We start from the raw sequence: 24845 nt of genomic DNA on the forward strand, positions 1-24845 counted from the left end.
TTAGTGATCTGATCATTTATCTATAATTAAATGATAAAATATCTTCATTCAGCTTCACTTTTTAAGCTAAAATCTAAAATTGAATTGCACTACTGCTGTATTGCAATCATCAGTTTGTACTGTTGACCTTAGTGGGTTTTTTTTTTCCAAATCTCTTTTTAAACAAACATATAACTCAACTTTTATGTGATACATTTAAATTTTGAGGTTTTTATGATATTAAAGTAATCTTTGACTGTTTTTGACTGTTTAACATTTGGCGAAAAACATTTTGATGATCCCCATGACTTTGGGGAAATTAATCTTTGGACTCAGGAGAAAAAAGTGGAACTTTATGAAAGGTGTATGCTTTCCTCCTTCAGGAGCTGGATAACTTCCCACAGCAGATGGAATCATGAATTCTGCTCTCCGACAGAAAATCCTGAAGGAGGATGTCGAAATGTCATTTTGAGACCTTTGACTTTAGCGCATTTAGTTATGCAGCAAGCAAATTATTCAAAACACATTCATATTCTATAAACCTCACTAGTGTTACTTAATTAAAATAATTCTGCAAAAAAAAAAAATCATGCAGAGAAAACCTTCACAGCAAAATAAAGACTTATCTTTAGTTCTTGCAAACACTGGATGGCATGTGTTGTTTATAAGGGAGGTACAATCTGTTATTAGGCTTAAGGGAAATTACTTTCTTCACATAGGGCCCAATCTGTTTGACTGTCATATAAAAAATAAAGTAAAACCTAAAGTAATCGATTTATGGGGATAATATTTTTTTCCACAGTACAGTTTATTGTAGTTTTACTGTAATCTTTAAATCTATCTGTAACAGATAGACTTTTATGTTTTAGATGGTTTCGAACTATTCTAGTCATCTAAAAAGATGGCTACTAAAAGTCTAGTTTATTTATTTATCTATTAGCTTTTTTTCCATGTATTTGTTTTCCTTTATTCCTGGCTTTAACAATGTTTTTATTTTTTTTTACTGAGCCTGTATCTTTGGCCTAGTTTCAAGTATTTGTTTGTATCTCTCTTTTCTCCCCCTCAATAGCTGAAGCAGATGGTCACCCTTCCTGGTTCTTTTTTATTTTTCCAAAATACTGCCCTATGACCTCTCAGAGTAACTCTGTGTTTTTCTGAACAAGTGTATCTTTTGTGGAACTGTTTTTTTTCCTTTGTAAATAAAGTCATACTGAACGTGAATGAACTGTATTAAACTGGATTAAGTTGAGTTGCATAAAATTTGACTTGATCTGATGTTGACTGAGTTCTATATGGTTTGAAAAAGACACAGAGTTGTATTTTCTTTTAAAAAAATCATTATATGGATGAAACTGAACTGAATAGAAGAAATTAATCTTGAAATTATACTTTAATTACGCTTCTTCTTCTTTTCCTTTCGGCTTTTTCCCTTTAGGGTTTGCCACAGTGAGTCATCCATCTCCATGTAACTCTGTCTTCCGCATCTTCTTCTCTCACACCAACTATCTTCATGTCCTCTTTCACTCCATCCATAAATCTCCTCTTTGGTCTACTTCAAGGTCTCTTTACTGGCAGGTCCATCCTCAGAATCCTTTTGCTGATGTATTCAGTGTCTCTCCTCTGTACATGTCCAAACCATCTCAGTTTGGCTTCTCGGACTTTATCTCTGACATCTGACATGAGCTGTTCCTCTGATGTATTCATTTCTGATTTTATCCATCCTTGTCACTCCCAAAGAGAACCTAGCTGTACGTTTTGAAATCATTTTAGCGATCAAATTTAGGTAATGGTGCTCTGTTAGGTAACTTCCTTGTCAACACAAATATATGGCTTATATCTTGACAGGTCAGTGCATTAAGACATAAAAGCAGGGTTAAGATGACTTGCTGATATTCAAACCCAGCATCAGAACGGAACAGGAAATATGGAGACTTTAAACATAGCTATTTCAGAAGCTATGGAGCTTCTAAGATTTTCATGCACAACCATCTCCCAGGTTTACAAAAGCTGGTTTGAAAGCAACATTTCTGTCGGCAGAAATTGCCTTTTTAATGTCACACATCAGAAAATAATGTGCACACTGGTTCAAGATGGTGGAAAGGGAACACTCGATCCAATAGTGCAGGTCCAAAGAATGCTATCTCTGAATGCACAAGTTGTTGAACCTTGAAGCAGATGGGCTACAGTCATTCCTGTTAGCTAAGAAAAGAAAACCAAGGTTAGAATTCATACTCTCACCAAAATTAGCCAACTGATGGGATAAACTTTGTCTGATCAGATTTGTATTTATTTCAGCTGAAACATTTAGAAGGTATGTTAAGAATTTTGATCTGCTCTGGCTTGAGTCAACAGCACAGGCTGCTGGCAGGGATATTCTTTCCCCCTTAGTACCAACTAGGTATTTAAATGCCACAGCATCCTCAATGGCTACTTCCAGTAGGATAATGGAAAATGTTTATCAAAGCTAGTACCCAAACCATTGGCATTTGAGCATGCTAAATTTTTACATGACCAGTACAATAATCTCTTGGAGAAATGGCTAACATGCTAAAATAGACTTTAGTTATGCAGCACAAGGGCCGTTTACCAACTGCTAAGTTTTCACTTTAGCAGATAACTGCTCTTGCTCTTGCCAAAGCTTTAAAGTTCAGCTGGAAATGGTTCAATAAGCCATGAGGTGTTTTATTGAATCCAAAACTTTATAGGGGTCTTGAGTTACTCATATCTTACACCCCATTAAAAACAAGAACTTGTCTCTTGTTGCCAAAAAAAAACTCCTCAAAATGTGAAATGTAAACACATAAGCTTGGCAATCTTGTGACTCCTGTATGCAGGGCAAATTTGTGTATTGAAAGACTGATTGTTGTGTTGTCAACAGGTTCCCAATACCTGAGTTGTGGATCTCTGCAGCTCCTCCAGAGTTACAGTAGGAATGTATGAGATCTTTCTAATTAATCTTCTCTTACGTGTCTTAGGCGTGTTGCCATTTTTCATAGTGTTTCTTCTCGTGTCATACTCTGTCTATTTTCATTTTGGGATGGCAGATTTTATACTTTGCGATATTGTTTAATAACTTGACTGTTAAACGTCCTAGATAATGTGACAATTACTAGTTATACTGGATTTTATTTTGGGTTGTTATCTATTTTGACCCTAACATACATTTGTAGAGGGGAAATTAGGACGATCCTGAGCATATGAGATGACATCAAAGGAGAGAGGACTTTGGCCTTGTTTCATACAAACAGAGTACCTGGAGATAAAGCAGCAGCTGATGTAATTATGCTGATGAGGCACTCAAGAAACTTAGGAAAGTTTCTTTGACAAATATAAACAAAATGCTTATTCTATACAAGTGTGTGTTTCACTCAGATTTCTGGATTTTCTGAGAATTTACTTGCTCAGTTAACGACAGTGGATAAACATCACTAACTTGCTCCGTGGCAATACTCTATGTACAAGCCCTACCAAATGTTTATAAACTTAATAAATGTTTCAAATGTGCACGTCCATTTTGTTCTTTAGACTAAGACAAAAAAAATTCTCAGAAGATAAAGGAGAAAATTGTTCATAAACAGGGACTCAGGAGCGGTCAACCAAATGTGCAGAACACGCAAATCAATTGGACCAGAACAAGGAGTTATGCAAATGTTTGTCCAATGTAGCGCTGCTGACTGACTGTGGGGAGAGCAGGGGTGGTTCAGGACCCCAGGATGTTATTATGCAATAGCACACAGCTGTATATAAAGTCAGGAGGATGTTGAAGAGTGGACTTCATGCGAGACAGTCACTTCTTTATGCACCAAGGTACGCACTGAGCAAAGGACCATCTATTTCTTCTTACAAATTTTTATTTTCACAAACTGGTTTTTGGAGATATTTTGAAGAATTTCATCAGACTATGCTGAACTTAATCTGAGAACGTTAAGGAAAAATAACTAATATTTCTCCTTTTCTTTTCCAAACTTTCTGCGTCTAACTTCTGACCATTTTTTCCCCCCCTTCCTCTGAGGTAGCATGCTGAGGTTCGTCGTGGCTCTTTGCCTCCTGGCGCTGTCCTGGGCGCAGGATTGCCAGGTGGAGAATTTCCAGGTCAAGCAGGACTTTGACAAAACCAGGGTGAGTTGTGAGTAACATAAGAATTAGCATTCATAAAGTAAAATTTGTCCAATAAGGTTTAACTAAAACTATTTTTCCCAATAGTATGCAGGGACCTGGTATGCTGTAGGAAAAAAGGACCCTGAGGGTTTGTTCTTACTCGACAATGTTGTAGCCCAGTTTAACATTGAGGAAGATGGCTCAATGACCGCTACTGCGAAGGGCAGAGTCATCATCCTGAAGTAGGTTTATCCTCTTCCCCCCTGGAGGCCTTGCTGTTCTCGATGCATAGATTACTGAGGATTTTAATTTTCTTTGTCTCTCTTTTACCTGTAGCAACTGGGAAATGTGTGCCCACATGTTTGCTACCTTCGAGGAATCCCCGAACCCTGCCAAGTTCAGAATGAGATACTGGGGAGCCGCTTCGTACCTGCAGACAGGAAGTAAGCATGACTTGACTCACAAAAGGAAAGACAGAGAGCAAAAATTCCCAAAGTTCAACCCCGGCGCCGCAGCTGTCTGCTGAAATTCAGCGATAGCGTGGAGATTGTTGACCTCAGGCCCACTGCTTTATGGAATGTTCCAAGTTTTAGTGGAAATCTAATGAGACAGATAAATCTTCATTTTACCAAGTGGAAGCAAATATTCCAATCATCACATAACCCGTCCTGCTTTCAGATGACGAACACTGGGTTATCGACACCGACTACGACAACTACGCCCTCCACTACTCCTGCAGACTGCTCAACGAGGACGGCACATGCTTGGATAGCTACTCTTTCGTCTTCTCACGCCACCCAGCCGGCCTGAGGCCAGAGGACCAGGCCCTCATCACGCAGAAAAAGACGGACCTGTGTCTTTTGGGCAAATACCGACGCGTAACACACAACGGTGAGTCGATTAACAGCCATTATTGATGCGACAGGAGGAGGAGATGTAAGGAAGGATCTGAGGGAGATTGCAATTTGAGTTGTTCAATAAGGTTAGAGACCAAATTAATGATTAACCGAGGGATGTTGCTTCAAACCTTTTGACCAGTGTTTATCTTCATTGATTGATTAGATGAATGCGCACTCAGTGTAATTCTGAGTAACGCATTTCCAACTGGATAGTCTGTCATGGACAAAAAATAAATAAAAAATACAGTGCAGGTTGTTTGATGAATATCTTTAATAAGCGTAATGTTTTTATCTTCTCTCAGGTTTCTGCGAGAACAGCGGAAATGCAGAGCCACCTCAGTGACCCTTCTCTTGATGCTCCTTTCTTCCTTTCTGCTGGTTTCAGATTGAATCCCACCTCCTCCTCACCCCTACTGCCTCAGTTTCTCTCACACGAGAGGAAGTAGTTTCCTTATTTTTTTAAAGAAATAAATTAAAAATCACAAACTCCAAACTTTCACACTTGTTGTTGTTCATAGTCAGCTTTAGTCTCATTAAATTTCAGTGTTATCTTCAATGTCTGTTGCTTATTTTGTTTCTTTTCAGTACATTGCCTCATGAAGAAGCAGTGTTATAAATTTCATATGTGGAAATCTTGTATGATCCAAATATCTCAGAATGTTAACTTCATAAAAGGGGCTTTGCTTTTACATATTCCTACAATGCACAAGTACTTTTTATTTTATTAAACTGTAATATCCAGCAAACATGTTCAGTAGTAGATCTGTTTGTTAATCTTGACTGATGTTTACTTCTTGATCCAGTTTTTAATATAAAACATTCAAACATCTTTTGACTGTTTAATTTTTTTAATGATCCAATCTGAATTCTACAAGATATTCAATAAATCTGTAGTTATGGAAGCTGCAAGGTTGTGGAAAATTGCTGCATTTGGTTTCTGCCAAACATTCCCTGTCCTTTAACTTTAGATTTGTTTGTCCAACATTATTCCAGATTTCATGACTTTTGCCAAACCTTAATATGACTTTATGTTTATCTTAAAAAGAGAAGATATCCTTCTTGTCTACCTGTCACAAAAATTAAACTTCTGCCATCAGTTTATGATTGGACAGCCATATGGTTTGCAATAAGCAGCAGCAAAAGGCTGCTGTAGGTCCTTTCATGGCATTTTAGAGTTGTGATGTCTTGCAGCATTTTACTGTTTTACTGTTATTCTGATGAACCTGTTAGGACAGTAAAAGCTCAGGAGGTTGGCAGCTGATTTTAAACCTTATTTTATGCAGTGGATTGACAGACTCCAAATTGTTTTAAGATCAGCACTGTAGATTGATTTATAGGAAACACACCTAACATGTCAACTTCACAGATTAGCTTTAAATGGTTTTTTTTTGTCTTTCTTCAGTTTAAACTCTAAGTTTATTATATTTATGTCCATTAAAAACAGTATTTAGTCCTTGGCCTTTGCTCCATCTTTGCAATGAGCTTGGACTCTGGGTTTTTAAATGGTCATTTTTTCCCCCTAATGGCACATAATAAGCTGGTTAGCTAATAAAGCTATGCATAATTCTAATAAAAGAATAAAATAAATTGAACAATAAAGTTACAACATATTTTTCATGAAAATTATTTTTAGAGGAAATACTAACAGTTGCAGTCATCCCTTTAATTCTAATTTCACTACTTCTCAGTAGTAAATTATCCAATCTATATTAGAAAGGAAACATTGCAGGTCTCCATACTTCTCAGCAGCATTTTAAAGCCATGGCTGCTTATAAAGGTGCTACAAGAATTTCTTGTGACAGATGTCTCAGTAAAATTTGTTGCATGGCCTAAAATGACCAGCATGCATCATACTCAATGCACTGCAATCAGATTAAAACTTAAATTAGTGCATTAGTCTGCTGCATTACTTATCATAAATCAAGCTTTATCTAGAGTCTGTGCTGCAAACCATTTCAACAAGTAGGTAATGGAATATAGCAGTGAGCAAGGCTTCATCGCCATGAAACAGCAGGTTAAGTTTCAATCATATATTTCCTCTACTTTTTTTTTTTACAAAATCAATGTAATATATTGTAGTTATGTCATCCATCGTATACAAAATACACACTGAGTAACTGGGGCTCTTAAAAAGAAAAATACCTTGTCTAAGGAAATCTTGAGTCCACAATAAAGTCTCAGTGGAGAGAAATATTTTGTAATGTCACAAACAGTCAGATTTAAAAAAAAAAGAAAGACAGCCACTCCACTAAACTTATCCATATCTACTATTATTAGGGTTAAGGTTAAAATAATTTGAGACAAACAAAACTAGTTTCTTTGTAAGGAAGGATGGAAAACTGCAGAAAAGTGGCACCTTGGAGTCAACAAATCTCCATAAAAGTTTAAATTAAAGCTTCTGCAAACATCTTTACCAGGAGTGCAACTGTTTTGTGAATCTCAACTCAGACTGCCATTTATGTAAAACAAGACAGCCAAATTAAACTAATTTAACTGCGTTTCTCTTAATTATAGCTAAAAAAATAAATAAATAGCAAAGTTCAACATTTTCAATTTATTTCTCATCAGGAAAGAGAACTGCTGTTGCGTTTAACAAAAAATTACAGCACTAAGACAAAATTACACTGAAGGATTGTTCTGGGTGGAGTTTTAAGTCTTTATTGCACATTTGTAGACAGTACTGAGCACAGCAAAACCATTCAGGAGCACATGATCAGGATACATTAAAGAACATATAAAAACATAACCTGGTAAAAAAAAAATCATAAAAAAAAAAATTCCCAGATGGCACCCTACTAAAATATAAACAGTGGAAGTAAAATCGAAGCAACCCAAAAGTCACAGCAACGTCTGTCTGCCTTATATCTATGTGGCCACATCGCCAAGACTGCAGGAATAAACACCTTTCTCCCAACAAGGAGACCTTTAGTAATCCCCGCTGTAAATAGTTTAGCACAAGGAATTAAGTAATGCAATCTCTTTCCAGCCTGACAGAGCTGCAGGTTTGAAAATTCAAGGTGGTGATTGTAGAGAGGAATGCACAGACAACCCGACAAACGTGACCGGTTAAGCCCTGCGCGGCTACGTGCATCTGGTCTGGTTGAGTTTAAGCGTCACGGTTCAGCAATGTTTATCCAAGTGTGTGAAACGAGCTCGACAGGTTTGCTGCTGCAGCACTAGGGCAGTCCTAATGTAAGAGACATATGGTTAATTAGATGGACATTTGCTGATAATTGTAATCGCCAGTTAATGAAGTTGAAAATAGCAAACAGCTGGAGTGTAGAAATTTAACACATTTTGTCCTTCACATAAATACTACAAAAGGGTAAACCAGCTGCACTGTCTCTTCTTAACAAGATATTTCATCATCAACAACACAATGCAACCAAGAGATAAAAGTATTTAAACTGGGAGTTCAAAATGACCCATTTATATGGGTTTGATTCACATGATACAACAGAGATCCTTAAACTGTCATGTGTAAATAGAAGGAGGATGCCTCATGATTAGGCAATCTTAAACACACATAATTCACTGGAAAATATATAGAAGCTTTCCATATCTCTTAAGAAACCCAAGAATAAATACCAAGATAAAACACAAAAATAAAAATCTGAACAAAAAATGAAAACATCAGCTAAAACATACATAGAGAAGCCCTCCACCAATTTTGTGTCAATGATCAGTGCTATGACTTAAAAAAAAAAAAAAAAAAAACTGGAGCAAGATTTCTCAGAATAAATACATAAAAGGTGATCAAGTCTAAATGTGTCAAACAATGTTGAAATTGTTTGCTTTAAAGTCTCTTCTTTTTCTAAAAATAAAACTGATGGAATGAATAGTTTTATCTTGCCTTGATTTTGTCTGAAATATGACATACTATTAAAATAAAAAGGGTCATAATTTTACCCCCACCCCCATTTTAGGGGAAATGGACGGGTCAGTGTAGTATGACTGGAGTTATTAAGGTACATGGATTTATGACAGTGAAACAAAACAAAACAAAAAATAGCTGCTGATCATTAAACCCTCTTGGTGAGTGAAAATAATATTCCTATAAGTTTTGCATAGAAAAAGCACTAAATTTTGAAAAAAGTACATTATAAAAAAGCATATTTGGAGCCGCATTTTCTGCATAACTCAACAGATCTGTATTTTGGGCATTCCTAACCTTTTTAACTTAGATTTGGTTCAGAATTTAATCTTAATTCTGGTTAAAACCAATCTCACTGTCTAGCTACCCCCTTCGGTTAATGTCTGAGTTGGGAATTACTCATCTGGTCTGCTCATTCAAGCAAAGCAGTAGTCAATGTGGGCCAGGAGTTCTCTGTGGCGACTGGTTGCATAAGGAGCCTGACACTTTGGACACTCCAGGAAACTCTCATCCAGGAGGCCGATGACTTTAGATGGAGATGTGGAGCCATGAGAGTTAATAGTAAGGCGCTCAAACTCCAGATTATTATAGGAGCTGGGCTCTGAAAAGCGGGCACTCAGCTGCTTCTGAAATTGAAAACAAGACATGGCATTTTTACTTTTTTTAAGAGTGCCATTAACTTTTATTGCAAAGAATAAAGCAACTGCTTATTTTTGGACAATAAACTTGGTTTGAAAACAGCACTAAATGAAAAGTTGCTGCATGATTTAAATACACAGATACACTCCAGACACTTACAGCAGACTCCAGCTTGGCAATCTGATCACGAGCTTTGCGAAGCTCTTTCTGCACTTTCTGTAATTGCTCCTGCATGCTCTGACGATCAAGTTTTTCATTCTCAGAGTCCTTGGCAGAGAGCTGGATCTTAGGAGGAAATGAAAAGAAAGTTTTTAAAGTAGTGGAACTGTTCCAGAATTCCGGTCTTTATAAAGAAAAAAAAAGTAAAAAAAAAAAAAAAAGATGGCTGTTTGTCATGTAATTTATGCATTTTAACAGTTTTCTAAACAATTAATCACTACCTGTTGTTCCAGAGCAGCAATTCTCCTTCGTTCTTCATTTTGGTTGATGAGAGACTTCTGCAGCATATTTACCTATCAAAAGCAAATTATCAAGGTAGAACAGTTTTGTGTTTGCAGAGCATTTAATTATTTTCAACCACACTGAAGGAAAATTGTAAAACAGTTTGAGAGCCTGAGCAGGAGCCCAACTGTAAAATGTGAAATTAAATACATATTGGATAAATTAACACAAAAATATATCCAAACATAGTGAACAGTGCACAGTTGTAAAATTATTTAACTAATATTGTTTATATCTTCACTTTTCCCAACACTTGGTAGACTCTTATTTTGAAAAGTACTTCAGTACAATAAATAAGTATTTGATCCCATGAAGATGTTTTGAACAGTGCAAATGTTGTGGCATCAAAAGTGGAGAGATTTAAATATATATATATATATATATATATATATATATATATGAAAAAATTAAAGTGAACCAAAATGTTAAAATGGTCTGCATGTCACTGAGTGAAATAAGTATTTCATCTCCAGGCAAATCACAGCTTCAAACTTGGTGAGCAAGCTCAGCACTAAGACATTTTCTGCAGCTGGTCATGAGGTTTTCACACAGCTCAGAAGACATTTTGACCCAGTCTTCCTCCCAGAAACTCCTTCAGGTTTCCTGGTTGCTGCTTGCCACTGTAAAGCTCCAGCTCCCTCTGCAGGACTCAGATCTGGAGAGTGACCAGCCACTCCATGACATGACATGATTCTTTGGCCACTCCATTCTTATCTTAGTTATGCATCTTGAAGAATTATGCTGGAAGACTCTGTGCCATCTTTAGCTTCGTGATACATGATTCTGCTGTAAATTACTCTATTTATTGGCCTCTTAATGCAGTGAAGTCCCCTCCTAATAGTCTGTACCACCAGAAGAAAAACTGAAAATTGTGTTCTTCAGGTCAGACTCTGCATTTCTCCTTCAAAGATGATTGATTGAATTGATGAAAAATGTAAATACTACATCACAGTGTTGAAGTTATGGTCTTGTCCATTTCCTTTAATGAATATGGACTTTGTGTGGAATAGACTAGTTTCTTACAGGAACTAGTCAAAGAGCCAAAGAGCTAGCCTCAGTCTGTCTTTTACATATTTTCCCCCATTTTTCTGCCCTTGGGTATAAAACACATGTTGTCTGTTAAAGCTTTTTACTTTAAATTGGACACCCTTGTTACAGTTCTCTGCTCTCATCTTGTAAAAGATTCCTAATAAGCTTGACTGATTTTCACCTTTAACAATGCTTGAATAAATTCGTTTTTCCACATCAGAACTTTCAGCCAAGCCTTCAATGAGTCATTTAGAATCTTCACATTCTACTAATAAAGCAGTCTTATACAGTAGTTTACATAAATGAACAACCTACTTGAATCTTTTGTATTCACATTTTGGTGCATGTTCAGCTCATTTACATGTAAAATCAGTAATTGTCCAAATGGTTTTAATTGATTCCTCTATGCATCTTCTTTAGCTAAAGGAGTCTGACCTGCTGCAGAAGGTCAGCAGATCTCTTCTTCTCCTCATCCAGTCGTTTCTCCACCTTCTCCAGGTCGGCTCTCACCCTGTCTGTCCTTTCGGATGATACCTTTCTTTCCTCGTGCACCACTTGTCTAGATGTAAAAGTTATGATATTAGACCTAAGCAGTAAAAGAAAACACTAATTTAAGAGGGAACACTACTTAATAACTTAATTGAATCAAGTTTAAAGTGATTTTCATCCTTTTCTTGCCACAGGTTTGGGTTGTTTCAGAGGACATGAACATCCACAGTACACTGCAGGTTTTACCTGTTGCCAAGGCGTTCCGCCTGCAGCTGTATCTTGGTTTCATCCAGCTCCTTGCCCCTCTCTTCGTATTTCCTCAGAAAGGCTGACAACTCGCTGCACTTGTCCTCGTACTTCCTCTGCAGCACGCAGCGCTCCTCCTGGACCCGACTGACCTGTTCCCTCTGCCGCTGCAGCTCGGCCTGAGCTTTCAAGGTCTGCAGAGGCCATGAAAGAAATTTCAAAAACGCTGTTTGTTTTCCGTCTTACTCAGTTCTTTAATCCAGCTCTGCAGATCAATTATAAAGATGTCTGAATCCAAGGACTCTGGATATTCAGCTGCATACTGATTCGGTGCTGAAGCTGCCTTTTTCAAAGGACGGAATGTCAATGAATTTGTTCACACTTCAGCAGGAAAAAAAATGGTGACAAGAGCATAGTGGATAGCTTTCTTCTGCTAACATGTAGTATTATATCAACAATTAAAAAAATAGTGATGTGCGTTTACTCAGGTTATCTTTGATACAAAAAATTATTTCGACAATGAGAAATTTAAGTTTGAAGAAAAGTAAATTCCCTCTAAAATGTGTAGTGTGGGTAAACACGTCACTGAGGTTCTCTAGGTAGAAAGTTTGAAGCATTAGTATTGTTACCTGTTCCTTCTGAACACGTAACTCCTGCAGAGCTTTGGCAGTCTGATCTTTCTGGCTCTCCAGGTCTTTCTGCACACCTAAAAGCATCGTCTCGTAGTGCTTTTTCAGGTCAGACTCCTTCTCTTTACCTTGAGTGTTGTTTGAAGCTGACACAAGGGGGGAAAGAAGGAGTGAGATAAAAATCAGGCCTCCAGTTCAAGAGGAAAAAGCTTCCACTAAAATTTTAAAGACAAATTCTGTTGTAAATTTTTCAGATTCCGTCAATTATTAAGAGCAAACTATTGCATTACATTGCTGATACAACAGCAGAGCACCGATTTCTGACCAGAAATGAAAACAAAAAAATTCAACTGAAAAGAATGTGCACTGAGGATACATTTACATCATCTTTCTGTATCTGAACATACTATTTATCCTGATGTTTCCATATTCTATATATATGAGGATGTAAGGTATATTTACCCTCAGAGCTGGGCTCTGCTTTGCTTTCCTGTTGCTGCTTGGCCTGCTCCAGTTGCTGCTCCAACTCCATTGTTCTGGCAACGACCGACTGCACAAAGACTTCTCGCTGCTGATCATAGACCAACCACTGCTGGTTCTTTTCCAGAGCCTGATGGGAAGATTTTGCAACCGTTTTAGACGAGCACTCTGGATTCTGGGTAATGATAACAACCTGAGCTTGAGGTCATGAATTAATGAGAAACGAAACACCAGTGATTAAATGAAAAAGTTCATGAAGTTTAAAGGTCAATATTTTTTGACATTGATGGGAAGAAACAAATGTGTTCCTTTTTTTAATGATTTCACATTTTAAAACAATGCTCAATTTTTCCAAAATTATTAAGATCCACTGTGTTGGGTCTAAAGAGTTACATCAGACACCAGGGCTGCAGGTTACAGATGCCTCGTCTAGTCAAAGCCTGGATGTAAATCAAGTTGAGAATTAGTGGCAGGTTTTAAAAACATCCTTGAGCCAATCTGACTAAGTATAAACTACTTTGCTAACAACAACAAAATATATCGTAGTTCTAATTGTATCTAAAAGACATTCTACACACTAAAGGCACACCACACTTTTCAGGATCCTTTTTGTAATACATTTTGAAAGCAATTTCCTTCCACTTTAAATTTTTTCTGATACTTTGTGCTTCTCTCAAATAAAATCCCAATAAAATGTGTTGAAGTTTGTTGTTTTTATGCAGCAAAACTCAAAGGACATGTGTACTTTTTGAGAAAATTTACAAGCTTCCCAATATACCTTCATTGTACCCATGGTATGCAATGACAAAGAATATGAAGTTTAACATGTCAAATTTATGAAGATGTGACAAAAAGGACTCACATCTTTGAGTTGATCTTGCATCTGTACCAGTTCTGCAGCAGGAGCATGCTCATTCTGAAAAGAAAAGGAGGGAGATGTTGCAAAGGTTAAATGAGAAAGTACTACTAAATATGCAGTAGTTGCATCTGATCCAGCTGTCACAACCAACTTTCAGTTGAGGCTGTCTTTAAAATAAAGAAAAAAGATGTTTTATTCATAAAAAAAAGCTTGTAGCTTCTGTGTGTGTTTTTAAGGCTGGCCAGGTTCTGATAACTGTCAAGTGACAGGCACTGTTAATTTAAAATAAGATTCTCCTTTTTCAGAGAAAAAATAAAGTAGATACAAAACTGCCACAGGCTCAGAAATTACACACAGGCCTGCTGATTTAAATTATTTAGCCCAACTTTTAATAATGCAAGAAAAACAGAGTAGCAAGAGATAAATCTATGCTCTTCTGCGCTACCAAGTCTTGGCTACATGACCAGGTCACCAACCCTGCAGTGTACAGGCTCCATTCCCAGAGGCTTGTTGGTCATGTCAAATGCCTGTCGCTGTAAGCCTTCGAGTCTGATCTCCATCTCAATACATTCGTTATCTTAAAATTTCATACCTTTCTGGACTCAAACTGCAAATTCTGTCAGTTCATTTTAGCCCAAATGTAAATACCAAAGACCTTTTAGGCAGACTTATCTACCAAGGGCAAGATTTAAATGTGGTACCTGGAAAAAAAAACATGACTGAAAGACAGGAAGAATTACAAATGGGCCAAAAAAGGATGGTAGATGGAAAACAGACAAAAAACCAAAACAAAAACAAAACAAACATATGGATAATTAATAGACAAACAGTTGGAAGGTGGGTGAATGAACCTATGGACAGACAGACGTATGAACAAACTGATGGACATGCCAATGGATAGGGCTGCATAATATCAGATAAAAACAGCTTTTGATGGATGAGTGAAAGGACAAAGTGATCAATGGATAAGGGGATTGACAAACCAATGCATGGTCTTTATCCAGACCTCAGAAAGATTTAAATGACTGATTTTCTATATTGCATAGGACTCCAGATTGTATGTCTGACAAGCCTTTTGGCTCCTATAACTCCAGGTAAACCTCATTAGCTTGTTTGTTTATCTTGCTAAGTCTAAATGTACAACCATAAGCCGAGTCCTCTGTGAACAGCAGAGAGATTGCTTGGTTTGTTGATCTGAATATTTTCCAAGGGGATAGAATAAGGAATTGTGACATGCCACTAGAAAGTTACATTAATGAAATTACATAAAGAAAGGATATAGGAATCTCCTGTAGCAGGAGAAGTAGTTGTTTAGTTTGTTTTCATATTAGCAGTATTGTCTATATCAAGGAAACATGTAGTAAGATTTAAACACATTAGATTCAAATGAGTTACATTTTAAACAAGAGTCCGAAGATCCATACCAAGATATAAAAACATTTAACAGTATCTTATTAAACATGTTTTCCAGATCATCATAAATGTATGCTATTGTGATAGGATCTACACCCCGTAGAAGCTGAGTGGTACAGTTCTGAGCAGTTTTTTTCCAACATTGTTTCCATTAATCTGGTAAACTCTGAATAAAAATACTAGTCTGTTCTTGCAAAAATAAGATTTTTATTCAACCACAAATGCTAGAAGTCATGTCTCACATTAAACAAAGAGACGGTTCCGTAAGTCAGTTTTTCACTGTCAAATGTTTTTAAAGCTTTCAATTAGTTTGTGTGCTCTGGTGATGGCCTGAAGCAGCTTCCTGTCTCACACAGAGCAGCCATTTCTGATGCCTTATAACAGAACAACGAAGCAAACTATGCAACGCATCTTAAAAATGGGCCACTCATACTTCTGCTCATTCGTATCCAAACTTTGCATTCTAATGCTTTGGTCTAATAATAGATGGGAAACAAACATCTTCCATCAAAGATATAAAGAGCCCTGCTGACCTTTAAGCAGCAAAAAAAGGAAAAAAAATAGGCAAGCTTTCTGTTCACTATAGCTATAGAACAACAGCATTTTAAAAACTATGTTTCTTCCAGCTCTAGCTCCAGTGGTACAGCAAATAGTCTAAACCGTGAGCAAGAAAATTACTTAAACATATACAAAGGATCCACATAATCATGCAACATAACGGATAAAAAATGCAACATTTGAGATGAAATCCTCTTTAAATAAGCTTATTAGTTGGGATTTTTCTTTGTATGATATAGCTAAATCTTTTTATATTCTTTAAAGCCCTGCATGTAATTTTGCTTCCTTATGGGCAGGGAAGAATCCTGATGACAGCTTTAGAGTCAATGCAGCAGCACTGGATCTACAGTTAAGAAGTGGCTATTACAGATCCTTTTATCTCCTCCATAAGCAGAGTTGCACTGCTGACGGCAGATAAAAATAAAGGGGCTACTGAAAAATCTGATTTTCACCGTTACAATGCTTATTACAGCTGATGTATTTCAGAGCAATAAACCCTTCATGATAAAGTGGTGAGGAGGCTCCAGAGAGAAGGTGATGTCAGCAGGAAAACTGAGATTAAACACTGCCACCTGATGGACAAAAACAGAGCCACAGTCCCTTAACAAGCCCTTTAATCCATCAATCACTGATCACTTTTCATGTCAAAATCTTTGAACTTTCTGCAGAGTTCTCAGTCCTTTTTGGCAAGCATAGACCTAAAAGTTTTCCACAGATTTAAAGCAAACGTTTCTACTATGCTCATGTTTTAAACATGAAAACCAGAACTACAGACTTTAGATGAATGGATGAAAAAAATAGTGGGGAAAACTTTATGAATAGACAGATTTAAGGATCAAAGTACCACTTACTTTCCTAGCCAAAGACAATTTTACTATCCCTGTTCTAGGTTAGCTTTTTTTCTACTCAATAATGCTTTTCAGTCATAATCATAAATCACCGTCATTATTAATTAGCTTGGATGGATGGATATAACTTTAAGACAACAACATGGGGAATTAAGTCTGGAAATGCAATTTCTCCCTCCATTTGTCAAATGGAGAGATGGACACAGACTGACATGAAGATGGTGGAAAGGAAGAAGAGTTGGATGAAGAGAAGGACAGCTAGATAGAGGAATAGAGTGATGGATGAGGGGCTGAAGGATGACAAAAGATAAATGGTTGGAGGTACAGAGGGATTTCCAGAGGAATAGATGGACAAACTGACCAACGGAAGGATGGATAATAAAAAAAGGATGGTCAGGGAAGAAGATAAATAAAACAATGGAGGGATAGATGGGTTGGCAGAGAGAGGGATGAAAGGATTCAACATTTGACTTTTTTTTTTTTTTTTTACAGACATTAAAGTTTGAAAATACAAATTATTCCACTCATTTCAATTTTTATACTCCTACACACCTGGAAAATCTCAAAGTCTACATTTTATTCCTATGCTCCAAGGATCATCAATTGTTGACTTCTCAACTGAAACTGAAAGAGATCAGCGTTACCACTAATCATTTCATCTTTTCCATTCTTGCTATAATAAATGTCAAATATATGAGCGATATTCCACAGGCAGACTAGCCATGATGCAATATAAAAAGTCACAAATCTAAAGATCAGTTAGATCATTTCAATTGCACAGAAAAAGCAACCAGATCATGTCAAGAAGAGGTATATCTTCTTGACTAATTAGAACATCTTGACAGGTAGCAGCGTATTAGGGTCAGCCTACCGTGGCCTGCTTTTCCAGGGACTGACAACGAGCGGAAACTGTGGCCAGCTTGTTTTTCAGATTCTCCGTTTCCTGTGACAAGCTCTGGAACACCCCATCTCTCTGCTCTGCGTCTCTCCTGCGCTGCTCCAGTTGGGCCTGCAGCGAAGCGACCACCTATATATAAAAAAAGAAGCCTGTATGTCACCAAAGTCTTTTTAACCTTATTGTTGAAGCATAATTCGATGGAAGGTGGTAAGAGGGAAAAAGATTTGTTTTTCTGTCTTCTGTGCAATTATCCATCTCTCGTAATCGACGTAGCGCAGCTGGGAGTCTGGTGGCATTAGCCACTTGCGTGTCTGCTGATGAAACTTAATGAGGAAGATGCAAGCATGATTAATGTCTGTGCAAAACAAAACGCTGACATTCCATTTACCAGCATGTCATCTGTGAGCTTAGCCTGCTGCCACTCTGACCACTCTAAATTAGAGTCATTTCTGCCACAATAGAAGACATATTACACAAGGATAAGCAACAGCAGAATGAGATTTTACACTAGTGTCAAACACCAACATGACATGAATGCTAATACATACTGACAGCAGTCACAGACAAACAGTTTATAAATGTCAAGCGAACAGAATCTAACGATGTACGTTGGTATGCACCTTCTGCCGGTTGTCTAAACTTCACTTTGCAGAGCTGCTGTCAAAGTGGGATAGAAGCGATTTCCCCCTCTGTTTGTGGCACCTCATTGGAATTCCAGTATTTTTTTTTTCCTCTCTTCCCTCTCGCTGACAGTTTCCCACATGCCACCAATGCAATATCAGAGGGTGGGGAAAAAAATAAATAAATAAGTCACAAGCTGGAGAGTGCTCCTGCTGTGGGTTTATTCTCATTTAGGCAGGACTTTAAGCCTGAGCTAATCGTGTGTTTCCATGTACAGGTGTGTAGAGGCCTCTTCATGACGGATGATGGGACAAATGCGATTCTGAAAACAGATAGTTGTCAGTGTATGTACCTCTCCTCCTTTAGCTGACAGCTGTTGTCTTAGACTTTCCAGTTCCTGTTCTTTAACCAGCAGCTGCTGATTGTTCCTCTCGCGGAGCGTCTCGAGGGAAAGAATCCTCTGGAGAATCAAGTGCACATATTTAAAAACAAATGAATACAACAGGACATGAAAATCAGTAACAGTGAACCCCTTTACCTCCAGCAGCTTGCCCTTGTCCGAGTCAGGGGACTTGATGTGCCGTTTGGCCTGTTCGTCAATCTTTTTCCTCAAGTGGGCGTTCTCCTTCCTGACCTTCTCCAGCTCTGCCTCTGCCTTTGAGCCAGAATTGTTGGATCTGAATCCCAACTTGGAGACAAGGGTTTCTTTGGCACCTTTAGATGCCATGGCTTCCTTTGTTGATAGCACAGGTGTAAGATGGAGTGTTCTACAAAAAACAGACAAATCATTTCAAGACGCTATTATGCTTTGATTTCAATCTAATCATTTGTAAAAAAAAAAAAATGAGAACAGCCATTATAATTTAACTTGTAGTGAACATTGATGCCTTCTGCAGCTGCTACAGATTATTGGATCTATTCTGACTATAGTTGACATCTTCTTGGGTGTGGGTGAATATTCACCCTGTTTCCATTTTGTACCTTTGCAGTTTTGTGCCCAACATTTTTTGCAGTATGAAATGGAGTTGTTTGCTATAAGATGTTTCAGAAAATTTCAAAGTTGTACCGTTTCATTTAAAAGTCTTGTTAAAAGATTTTAATTAACTTAAAGAATAAGTTGGGCAATGCATATTTTTTGCAATACTTGACTGCAGATTTCAAGCAAATAAAAAAATAATAAACTCTTTAGGACTGGAATTAAGAATAAGAATAATAAAAATAAAATCAAATGGTAGTGATTAGAGCCACAAAATAATTCATTTTACATCATCATTGCAATATTAATGTGTTTCATATAATAAAAAGAAAGACTGTTGGATCAAATATATATAGTAGGTTACAACAGGTCAGGTGCAATACAGTAAACTATCTGGGCAGTCGGAAGGACTTTAACGGTAATTTATGGCCGCAACTGAGTTTTGAAAACTGAGTTTGTTATTATGAAACAGAAAGTAATTAGTGAGGAAAATAATATGTGATGATCTCTGTTGTGTATTCCGTGACAATATTTCAAATTGTTCTGTCCATCACATCGTCAATGCATTCTACCCATAGGCAGTTTAAGGAGTTTATCTATGTTTTGTAACTGTAGAAAGAATTCAGAGTAACATCGACGCAAACACAGGGAGGAAAAAGCAAGATTCATGCTGAAATACCTCAGAGCAAAATTCAAAAAGTAATTTGAACACCATGACCCCAGCTAAATGTATTGATAAAGAATACAACACACAATCATAACTGAATTTCAAAATAATGCATATTTAGTGTTGATATCCTAGCACAGATATGACAAGTTATCACATGCTTTGTTTTTAAAGTGAACCTCGTCAAAGGCAACCTAAACTCGGTTTCTGGCCAGAAAAATAGCAGTAAAATTGACTTTTTGAGGGCTTTCAGAATAACTTCTCAGATTTTAAGCAATGGTTTTTTTTTTAAGCCTGTTTTTTAAAGCAGCACATTGCTGAACGTGTTTGACGAGTTTAAGTATTGTTGCTTTTGAACTAAACCGGAGTTTATCTGCAATAGACAGGAAAAAAGAAGCACCGACATATCAGGAAAACGTTTAAAACCCAAAGTTGTAGCAACAAATAGGAAACGTCATCATCCCAATCCTGACAAGTATTACACATTTTGTAAAACCAGACAATTTAAAAGAGAATTTACCTTAAAGTAAAAAGCCTTTTGAAATATTGCTGAATTTCAAGCTTCGTTACAAATGTTTTCAAAATGACAATGTAGAAAACAAAAATAACTTGACATTTCGTTTTTCTTCCTTTAATCGAGACCTTATAATTTCTAACTTTGATATTCAGATAAAAGTACAGAATACATGTTAATTGGTCTACATAACAGAAATGTAGAACTTACTTTATAAAAGGAGCAAAAGAAGCGTTTGTAATCCACACTGCCTGTAACGAGACCGTTGCTAAAACAGCACTTTCGTTTCCTGAAATTTGAATTGCAGCGCGTTGTCGTCATATCCGGGATGAAGTTTCCAGGTGCGAATGTTCGTGTAGTTCTGGGTGTTCCGATGTGTGCAGGTTTGGACGGCGTGAAAGATAATATATAGAAAATATAACTAATTCTAAAAAATATATTTCTCATACTTTTTTAAAACACATTTTTTGTCGTGTTCGTGACCACAAAATATAACATTATGTGTCTTTTAAACACCCATAACAAATATGTCATAGTGTTTCTGTTCCAGTAAATAAGAACCAAAGCATTTATTTTAAAAATAAGAATTTCATCTCTTTCAAATAAATGGAAAACACAGAGCTCTACAAGTTCCAAGGTTCAATGTAAAATAATAATAACTTACTCCATGGATATTTTGCAGTCATTTGAATATCATAAATAAATCAAAACTCAATTAAAAATAGACAGTAAGTCACATATGTAATTAGACTTTTACTTACCTAAACAATTATAACAATTTAACAATTTTATATTTAGAGTAAAAATATTTTATATTTTACATTTGGCTGCTGCTCTTCAACATATTTAGGTCATTCGTCTACTTTAATAGACAAGTTAAGTGGGCGGGGCTAGCAGTAGTCAATATAACTAGTCCAATGGCGACTTCTGCCGATGTCCACGTCCACTGTAGATGTGTTGCTAAAGGCAGTGCCAGGCTAGGGTTAATCAGTAAGTTAATTGTTGGCCATAAAACCATCGATGTGTTCAATATTTATTTATTTACTAGGACTGAGTTATTGTCTTTACAACATTTTCAGTTGTAGGATTGTTATTGTAGGACGTAACCATATAATTCAAATAATAGACATTTTCATTCTGTTTTATTGATTTTCTTCTTTTAGTAAATAAAGTAAAACAAGAAAATGTAAAAAGGCAACTGGATTTCAAGTATTTGGCATGGATCACTCTGTTTTGTGCAAATAAGAAGCTGAGTCTCGGCAAATACATTGAGGGTCTATTCTTAATTGAAAGTCTTTGTTTTGTCAAGGTTCTATAATTAAAGTGTTTTTATTTGGTCAGGAGCTCGTGGTATGTTTCATCCTGTAATAGCATGCCGCCACTGTGTATATTTAATAACCTCAGCTGTGTTATAGAAGCTGATTAAAGCAGGAATGCTGGTGAAATAGCACTAAGAGTTTCAGCCCATCCCTTTGTCAGAGTAAACAGAAATAATGAGTTAAAGTCAATAAACAGTAGCTCCAAGATGAAATAAGCAGGACTGTCACTCACATTCAGCACCAGCTCTTGGAGCCTGTTTAATTCACATGCTGACTGACTCATGATGGATTCCATACTGAAGCCAAGAGAAAACACTCAAAAAATACTTCTATGCTAATTAATTATTTTTACATTAAATTGAATGGAGAAAGCCATTCTGGGAACAATCATAGAAAGTAAACCAAGGTTCAGTTATGAAGTCATCCAGCCGTGAACTCAGATTTAGAGTGACACATGGCTCAGCTTTGCTGCACAATTTGTTCCGGGATCTCCATTTTTCACAAAATCAGCAATGTTTTTCCATAAATACACCATTCAAAAGCTGAACCATTCAAGCATATAAATATCACTATTAAGGGTACAAATGACATATTTCCGACCCAGCAAAACCGGTGACTATATTCTGCTGCTCCTTGGAGCTTAAAATGTTATTTTTCTGAGCGGTTAATGTCTGTGGAGAGTTTTATAAATATAATCAAATTCAAAGGGCCCTTCAAGGTTTTCATTTCAAGCAGATACAAAATTATGGTTTTCAAAATTGCAAGTGACCCCTGTTTTATTTGTACTCATAGTAATCCAGATTTTATCATCATGGATTTCAGTTTGACAAAAATGAAAGTTAAAAAGTCAAGAATTATTCTCATTTGTTAGATTAAAAGCACCTTTTAGAAATGCAACCTGTAAGCAGGTATTGGACATACTTTTCAGTAAACCCACAAATCTGTATGAAAATGTTTTTTAATGGTCTTCAGTAAGCAGAAAAACATTGTTATTAACACAAATAAATGGTTGAAAACATCAGTCTGTGTGTTTTTATTATGTAGATTCGAATGATAAAGGTAAAAAAAACCCCACCTATAACAAGTGATTCACACCTTCAATAATAATGACAATAGACTTCAGACTTTATTGTCCCAAAGGAGGAATTCTTTTCCTCAGACCAGCCTTTGCTCTCCAATCATCAAGTACACAATAACAACCAGGTAGACAATAACATGCATCACGGGACAAAACATAGCGCCATCACGCAAGACACATCATAAAAAAACCTGCACAGGGCACAACTGTGGGTTGTAATAACACAAACACTGAAAAAATTATTCATTCTCACTTTAAAGATGGTGAACAAGTGCATGAGAAAGCAATAAGGTTTTCATGGGAAAGCTTTGCAGTGAACAGCTCTGAAAAGAGAACTCCTGGTGCGTCTGCTCATACTGCTGCTCCTAACTAGATAGAGAGATGGAGTGTACTATTCTTCTCATTACAGTTCACGAGAGCTACAGCCTGATCTGACACACGGCAGCTGGCCAACACTTCCTCCTCGAGTGTTCCCAGAACCTAATTGACCACTGCAGAGAGACAATGGCATGACAAGAAACATGCCTCCAATTGAGAGGACTGCGCAAAATCCCTGCAAAGCACTGTAATTTTTCTGGACAGTGCGATGTTTTAAAATGTTGCTTCTCCCCCCTTTTTTTCTACCACCATCTGTCTCTTCTGAGATTCACAGACCTGTCAGCCTCTCGGCTTGCCGCTGGGATCTCTCATCAACGCCAGGGAGGCGTGGGGCTCATGGCTCAGCCTCCTGGTGAGCCCTGCCTGCATCATCGGCCGAGTGCGGAGCAGCTCCACCATTTCTGCAGCACACCTCCCGCTGCTCTGCATCATCGACTGGCCTGGCTCCTGTTGTTTGGTGCAGGGTCACCGACCTGTGAGGGTCACGGCACACACTAGCTCTGCAATGTTCTGGCAAAGCACACAGTCCTCTTGTGCCCTCCCATAAACCAAATTACCTTGATTAGATCAAAGGGGAGAATTCAAGCTACATTTTATTTAAAAACTAGAGATTTATTTGTGGGAAAAAGAAAAACAATACACAGTTACAGAAGCATATCTTACACCTTTGGATGTGTTATAAACTTCTTATTAAAAAAATATGAGAAAAACAGGAACTTGTTTACTTCAAATCCAGGAGGTCCCTCCACAGTTGTTTGGACAAAAAGAATCCTGTTACAAGGTAGACAAAACATTAAAGAGACTATTGGAGACTCTGCCAGGAACTGGTTACGCTCTGCATGTGACATGAATTTCCCATGCCCTTTGTGTCTTTGCCCTTTCAAGTAAGTAGAAGAAAAAAAAAAACATGTTTCTCAAGAGGTGAAACACCCATGCTGGCCTAAATTATTTAGAAATATACACCCAGTTTCCTAAAACCATGTAGAAAGTCCCCTCATATATATTGAATGGAAGAACTGTTTGTTTTGTTGGTTATGTCTTTGCAGAGTGCTAAAAAAGCAAAGAGATGTGATGGCAACAGCATCAGGAGTCCGTGTTAATTGCGTTTGCTGAACTACAAAAGGTTTTGCATATGATGGGATTGTTGATGTTTAAATGATTTAGAACCAAGGTTTCCAACTGTGGTATAAATACGAATAGTGGTACTTGGGCTGCATGCTAACTGTTATATAATGTCTTACAGTGAACCGGGGACAAGCGCTGACTGGTGTCTCCTAATGTTCCATTTATCTCCAAGTTGTACAAGCACATCTAAAAAATAGAATACTGTGTACAAGTCCAATATTTCCTGCAATTTCTTGTCATCTCACAAAGTGAAATTGTATTTCTATAGAGATTCATTACACATAAAGTACTGTTTCAAGCACAAATATCAGATTTCTGAAAATCAGTGGATGATTTTTCACTGACCAAAGAAACTTTACATTGGACACAATGGGGATTAAAAATGTTTACTAGAATTTAATATATCTCTATTCAACATAGAGATATGTTGAACATCTCTATTCAACACAGAAAAAGCCCAAGCAATAAAATAAAGCTGGGCTGATTGATATAAAAGCAGGACTTGTGAGTAAATTAAGGGTAAACAGAACGTGATGGAACAATTTGGCTGCAAATGGACTTTAAGGCCCCCCCCCCCCCCCCCCCCCCCCCCGCACACTGACATTTTATGCACTGATAAAGCCTAATTAAATAAAACTCTGTTCATGGTTGCCCTAATAAAAAATTGTGAGACACAATAAAACATTGCAGGGCAATATTTAATTATTTGAAGACACTCCAGTTTGCAG

The 24845-nt window shown here is 37.1% G+C and overlaps 2 protein-coding genes across 3 annotated transcripts; one reads left to right on the forward strand and one right to left on the reverse strand.

The window, feature by feature from the left end:
• Positions 1–3645: 3645 nt before the first annotated feature.
• On the forward strand, positions 3646–5805 carry rbp4 (retinol binding protein 4, plasma). Its single transcript, XM_028029863.1, has 6 exons — positions 3646–3786; positions 3996–4098; positions 4183–4319; positions 4414–4520; positions 4756–4968; positions 5279–5805. Exons 1-6 carry the CDS (start codon positions 3737–3739, stop codon positions 5317–5319), a joined length of 651 nt encoding a protein of 216 aa, XP_027885664.1. The 5' UTR covers positions 3646–3736; the 3' UTR covers positions 5320–5805.
• A 2283-nt stretch (positions 5806–8088) lies between these two features.
• cep55l (centrosomal protein 55 like) lies at positions 8089–20527 on the reverse strand. 2 transcript variants are annotated; one of them, XM_028029861.1, is made up of 12 exons: positions 20428–20527; positions 18599–18827; positions 18413–18520; positions 17413–17568; positions 13726–13779; positions 12846–12993; positions 12384–12529; positions 11755–11948; positions 11455–11578; positions 9930–10001; positions 9649–9774; positions 8089–9476 (listed from the first exon to the last, which is right to left on the reverse strand). In XM_028029861.1, the coding sequence occupies exons 2-12, from the start codon at positions 18785–18787 to the stop codon at positions 9267–9269; spliced, it is 1527 nt and encodes a 508-aa protein (XP_027885662.1). In that variant the 5' UTR covers positions 18788–18827; positions 20428–20527; the 3' UTR covers positions 8089–9266. The 2 variants fall into 2 exon arrangements, with proteins under 2 accessions (XP_027885662.1, XP_027885663.1); XM_028029862.1 differs by lacking the exon at positions 20428–20527 and adding an exon at positions 20224–20333.
• Positions 20528–24845: the final 4318 nt, after the last annotated feature.

The sequence above is a fragment of the Xiphophorus couchianus genome, chromosome 10, assembly GCF_001444195.1.
Source record: "Xiphophorus couchianus chromosome 10, X_couchianus-1.0, whole genome shotgun sequence".
NCBI lineage: Eukaryota > Metazoa > Chordata > Actinopteri > Cyprinodontiformes > Poeciliidae > Xiphophorus > Xiphophorus couchianus.

Excerpts from the sequence above, each read along its gene's own strand:
- cep55l (XM_028029861.1), bottom strand. The coding sequence starts at position 18,787 with ATGGCATCTAAAGGTGCCAAAGAAACCCTTGTCTCCAAGTTGGGATTC. Across the intron at positions 13,780-17,412 it reads CCCTGGAAAAGCAGGCCACG|AATGAGCATGCTCCTGCTGC; the intron begins GTAGGCTGACCC and ends TTTTCTTTTCAG. Across the intron at positions 9,477-9,648 it reads TTGCCAAGCTGGAGTCTGCT|AAGCAGCTGAGTGCCCGCTT; the intron begins GTAAGTGTCTGG and ends TTTCAATTTCAG.
- rbp4 (XM_028029863.1), top strand. The coding sequence starts at position 3,737 with ATGTTGAAGAGTGGACTTCATGCGAGACAGTCACTTCTTTATGCACCA. Across the intron at positions 3,787-3,995 it reads TCACTTCTTTATGCACCAAG|CATGCTGAGGTTCGTCGTGG; the intron begins GTACGCACTGAG and ends CCTCTGAGGTAG. Across the intron at positions 4,320-4,413 it reads GGCAGAGTCATCATCCTGAA|CAACTGGGAAATGTGTGCCC; the intron begins GTAGGTTTATCC and ends TTTTACCTGTAG.